The sequence below is a fragment of the Berghia stephanieae genome, chromosome 9, assembly GCF_034508935.2.
Source record: "Berghia stephanieae isolate SIO BIC M18660-M18661 chromosome 9, UCSD_Bste_1.3, whole genome shotgun sequence".
NCBI classification, from domain to species: Eukaryota; Metazoa; Mollusca; class Gastropoda; order Nudibranchia; family Aeolidiidae; genus Berghia; species Berghia stephanieae.
This window is the reverse complement of record NC_088368.1, coordinates 37,335,228-37,340,204: the sequence shown is the minus strand read 5'-3', so window position 1 is coordinate 37,340,204 and position 4,977 is coordinate 37,335,228. Positions and strand designations below refer to the sequence as shown.

Below are 4,977 nucleotides of genomic sequence, written 5' to 3'. Positions count from 1 at the left end.
AATAAGTAAAAAGTGATTTACATAATTTACATAAAAAGAAAATAAACAACGATTTGCATGAATGTAATGGTTGTAGTAGTAGTAGTAGTAGTAGTAGTAGTAGTAGTAGTAGTAGTAGTAGTAGTAGTAGTAGTAGTAAGAGGAGGAGGAGGAAGAGGAGGAGGAGGAGTAGAAGTAGTATTAGTAGTAGTAGTAGTAGTAGTAGTAGTAGTAGTAGTAGTAGTAGTAGTAGTAGTAGTAGTAGTAGTAGTAGTAGTAGCAGTAGTAATAGTGGTGGTAGTAGTAGTAGTAGTAGTAGTAGTAGTAGTAGTAGTAGTAGTAGTAGTAGTAGTAGTAGTAGTAGTAGTAGTAGTAGTAGTAGTAATAATACTTAGTAGTAGTAGTAGTAGTAGTAGTAGTAGTAGTAGTAGTAGTAGTTGTTGTTGTTGTTGTGTAGTAGTCGTTGTTGTTGTTGCTGCTGCTGTTGTTGTTGTAGCTATAACAACAACAGCAGCAGCAGCAGCAGCAGCAACAAGAGTAATGTATTCCTCCCATCCACCAATAAATACACTGAAGATTTATCCACACAGGCCACCAATGCAAGGATTACGACAGAAACTGTCCCATCTATGCTAGGTTAGGCTACTGTCAAAAGCGCCCTCATCTCATGCTGTACAGGTGTGAATTCTCCTGTCAGCTGTGCTGATCACGGTAAGAAATAGTATACATGTGAAGCGGGTGCTCTATCAACTGAGTTTACCCACCACCCCCACCCCCCCCCCCCCCCCCCCCCAAACAATGGGTTGAAAGATGGTCGCGATATAGGTAGTTTTAACTTGTATCCAAGTGTTAGTGCGTGGTTTTATATGAAATATGTCCCACCTTCTCCAAACAGCATTTATAATAGTGTGGAATCCGCATAAATGCAACACCCATGAAGTCAACTTATGCTTAATGTCAACACTCATAAATTCTGAATCTGAATGTTACTTGTCGTCGACTCAATTCTGAGTATTTGTATTCGAGAGCTGAGAGAGTTGTTGAATGTGACAGCCATTGTTGGTGTTTAGGCTGAAGAATTTTGATAATGTTCGTGTGAAGGTTTCTAAATCTGTTGTGTTCCAGTCTTTGATAGTGCGGGGTGAAAATGAATATTTGAAGATGTTTGAGTTTGTAGATTGGTGTTTTGGTGTTTTTGAGTTTTTAAAAATGTCAACTTCTGCTTAATGAATGTCAACACTCAAAAGTCAACTTTAATGATGACGATGACGATGATGATGATGATGATAATGATGATGATGATGATTGTGATGATGACGACGACGATAATTATGATGATGATGATGATGTGTTGTTGGTAAAGGTAGTTGTAATGATGATTGTGAAGATGGTGAAGACATAATATTAACATGATATACAATTCTAGGATGTTACAGAGAGAACCACTCGCCTGGAATGTTGACGATTGCTTGCATCAGGACTGACGCACAAGAATACACTGATGATTCACCTATTTACACTTTGGACAGAAAAGCTTTTAATTCATAAACAAATCAAATAAATAAAATTACCCCCCGACTTGCCTCGGATTGGTTTGGTTTTGTTTTGTTTTATGTATCTATTTATGTATTGCTTTGTTTGTTTGTTCATTACTTTTAATTATTCATTTCTTTATTTTGGAAAGGCAAAATGAGTCCAAATTCTAATTGTGTGCTCTTAAATTTTGAATTACCGATTTCGGTTATTTTTAGCCGACACGAACAGCTGCCTGGGGAGGTCGTGCATTCTATTATTATTTTGAAGGAAATCCCAGGTTTGAGAGTTTTAGACAAGATGAGAGTGAAGGACGTGTGTTCTTGCCTCAATTGTAAAATGTTTTTGTTTTCAGAGAGCGACACATTTGGCTTGCAACTTCCACCTTATAAATATATATATATTTTAAATTTTAAAATGAGCTTTTATATAGCGCGATATCCACTAAAAGTGCTCAAAGCGCTTTACAATAAGTCCCCGAGCAACAGCAACACGTAACATGTAGAACGAGACATGACGCCTGTGAGGCGATATTACAATTTTTTTCCGGACAGAGACAACGCTGTTAACGCTCTCATTTTACACCCCAGTACGGGGTAAGTATAGTTTACTTACTATACATTTGACTGTTTCCCTCCCAGCTAGAGTTTCCGGCAGTGCCAGCACAAAACCAAGTAATTTCATCCCAAGACAAAGACAGAAAGCATGTTGGAAAGAAGATATAGGGGGATAGAAGACATAGTACTAGTACGTGCTTCCCTGCCCACTATGGGAGGTCAGGAAACCCACCCAGGAATACGGTGAGGGAATGTGAGGAAAGAGCCATTTTCAAGGACCCAACTAGGCGCTGCTCAGAACAGGACCATGGCCTTCGGATCTGAAGGCGAGTATCATACCACAAGACCACTTAGCCGCAGAAAGTTGCTCAAAGTAGCTTATCAGAAGAAATAAAAAGCCCATTTGGAAATGTTTTGTTTGCTTTATCTTTAGGGGTTTAGGGGGCTTGCGACACTTTCGGGTCATTTCAGCCCCAGTAAAATCGAAGAAAGTAGGGGGCAAGTTGAAAGCTAAAATTAAAAGCACCGTATGGGCTCATTGTTGTAATGGAAACCTCAAAAAAATGATGCAAAATATTGGCCCTTACAACACTGTTAAACTGGGCGGGTTCGGATGTCAGACCTGCATATATTATGTGGATGTCGATACATATCCATCTCGCTTCCCCTTATCCTTTATACAAACGATACTTTCATGTTTTAGAAAAATTCACTTCAACCTTATCGACCAAGGTCAGTCGGAAAATGAAGAAAAAAACATATTTCACGGCTTTGATTTTGATCTCACTCACTCAATTCCCACTCAATCAGGGACTGCTGGCACTTGAGACGATGCAAGGGATCTCACCTGGTCCTGTCAGCAGCTATTCTTGGGGCCATCTCGAGGGACAGGCCAGGCCTCTCTGTTTTAGGTCCCTCTCTACGGTATGTCTCCAAGTCTCCTTTGGGTGTCCATCGCAGAGTCTTTCTTATCAGTGTTTCATCAGGTCTGCGACAGACATGCCCCAACCATTGCCATTTTCTCCTTTTAATGAGGCTCTCCAGAGACTTCACTTCAGCTCTCTCTGAGATTGTGTTTGGCCAGAATATCTTGAAGATTCGTCGCAAACATTTGTTTTGGAGCACTTCAAGTTTCTGGATGATACTCTCTGTGATCTTCCAATATTCTGATCCATAGAGCAAAACGCTCAAGACAGTACTTTTAAAAAGTTTTATTTTAGTGCTGGATTAATATAATCCCGTTGCTCTCCAAATTTGTTTGAGGGAAGCGAATGTCTGGTTTGCCTTACTGATTCTGGTTTTGATCTCTGCATTGCAGTCACCATCTACTGTCAGTTTACTGCCCAAGCACGTGAATTCTGCCAGAGGATTTCCATCAATAAGCACTGGATCTTTGTTTAATACGGCTTTGACCAGAAAAGGGTTAATCCTGGAAATCAAGAACCTACCATATCTACCTTCAGTTCGTACATGTCAGATGAAATCATCGGCTTTCCAGGTAATGCTCACGTTTCGTAATTCGTAAATTTTTGACACCAGTGAGCTTAAAATGCGTTATATACAGTGTTTCATGGCAATGTCACACAGCATTACAGACAAAAATATACATTGGAATGACAATACCGTTCCACAAACCCGTGTACGCGTGGATATGAATATCTTCTGCTTCATATCCTTCTGATAGATTTTAATAACTTGCTCGAACACTAACATTGATGGTGACGTAAAGTGTTAAGCTGATTATTTTTTTTGCATCCGTTACAGTATCATACTTTGAAATTTCCCTTCTTTACGGTATATAAAAAACGAAGGGTCTGGTATGAGTTTGTGTTTTTTGTTTTTAAGGGTTTTACGGCGCTTGCAACACATTTAGGTTATAATATCAGCGCCAGTAAAAAGGAATAAAATGAGATAGTGAAAAGTTTTAGAATTACAATTAAAGCACCCAAGAGAAAGTAAGACAAAGGGGAATGGGAATGAATAGGGATCAGATGTAGATTCCAAGAGCATACCACCAATGTACTTAGTTTGCGATCACCTATAAGTCTCATCCGGACACAAGCACAAAATCCAACAAAGAGGAATACACTCAAATGCCAACATTATACATTAAAAATAACAAATACAATAATACATAACAGAGAGATGATTTACAAGGAAAAAAATATCATCTCCCAAAACAATAACTATGCATTTGACTGTTTCCCTCCAAGCCAGGACTCCGACGAGGGCCAGGAAAAAAACCAAGTAATCTCATTCCAAGACAAAGACAGAAAGCATGTTGGATAACAGATATAAGGGGATAGAAGACACCGTATGTACCTCCTTGCCCACTATGGGGGTCTGGTATGAGTGAACATTTAGATGTTTTATATTAACAATATTATACACAGTGAATTTTGTTGTGATTACGATCACGATTAGATGTGCACTAATCACTAACATTGCCACCCTGGCGAATAGCAATACTATTAACAGATGGCACACAGGAACTCAGAGGAGATAGGCTAATTGTTTGTAATAGTGGACAGGTCTGTAAAGACAAAGAGTAAGATGGAAACGGAAAGCCGATATTGGGGATAGAAGACCTCTTTGAATTGAGCTTTTATATAGAGCAATTTCCACTAAACGTGCTCAAAGCGCTTTACAAAAGGTCCCTGGCCAATAGCAACACTTAACATGTAGGACGAGACATGACGTCTTTCAGGCGATATTACAATTTTTTTTCGGACAGAGACAATGCTGTTGACGGCCAGGTACTCATTTTACACCCGAGTACGGTGGGAAAATGTGAGTAAAGAGCCTTTAACAAGAACTAAACCATCATGCGCAGAGCGAGGCTCGAACCCAGGACCTTCCAATCCGAAAGCGAGTGTCATACCACATAGCCGCAGAAGACTATTAACAG

General features: G+C 39.5%; 1 protein-coding gene across 1 annotated transcript in view; it reads left to right on the top strand.

Annotated features, from left to right (window-relative positions):
* The window catches only part of LOC144980169 (zinc metalloproteinase nas-6-like), a 20,452-nt gene extending 18,890 nt beyond the window's left edge, over positions 1 to 1,562 (top strand). Inside the window, exons 12-13 of the mRNA XM_078927743.1 lie at positions 570 to 690; positions 1,406 to 1,562. Of these exons, the coding sequence (XP_078783869.1) occupies positions 570 to 685 (116 nt within the window). The 3' untranslated portion in view covers positions 686 to 690; positions 1,406 to 1,562. The remainder of the gene's footprint in view (positions 1 to 569; positions 691 to 1,405) is intronic.
* The last annotated feature ends 3,415 nt before the right edge of the window (positions 1,563 to 4,977 follow it).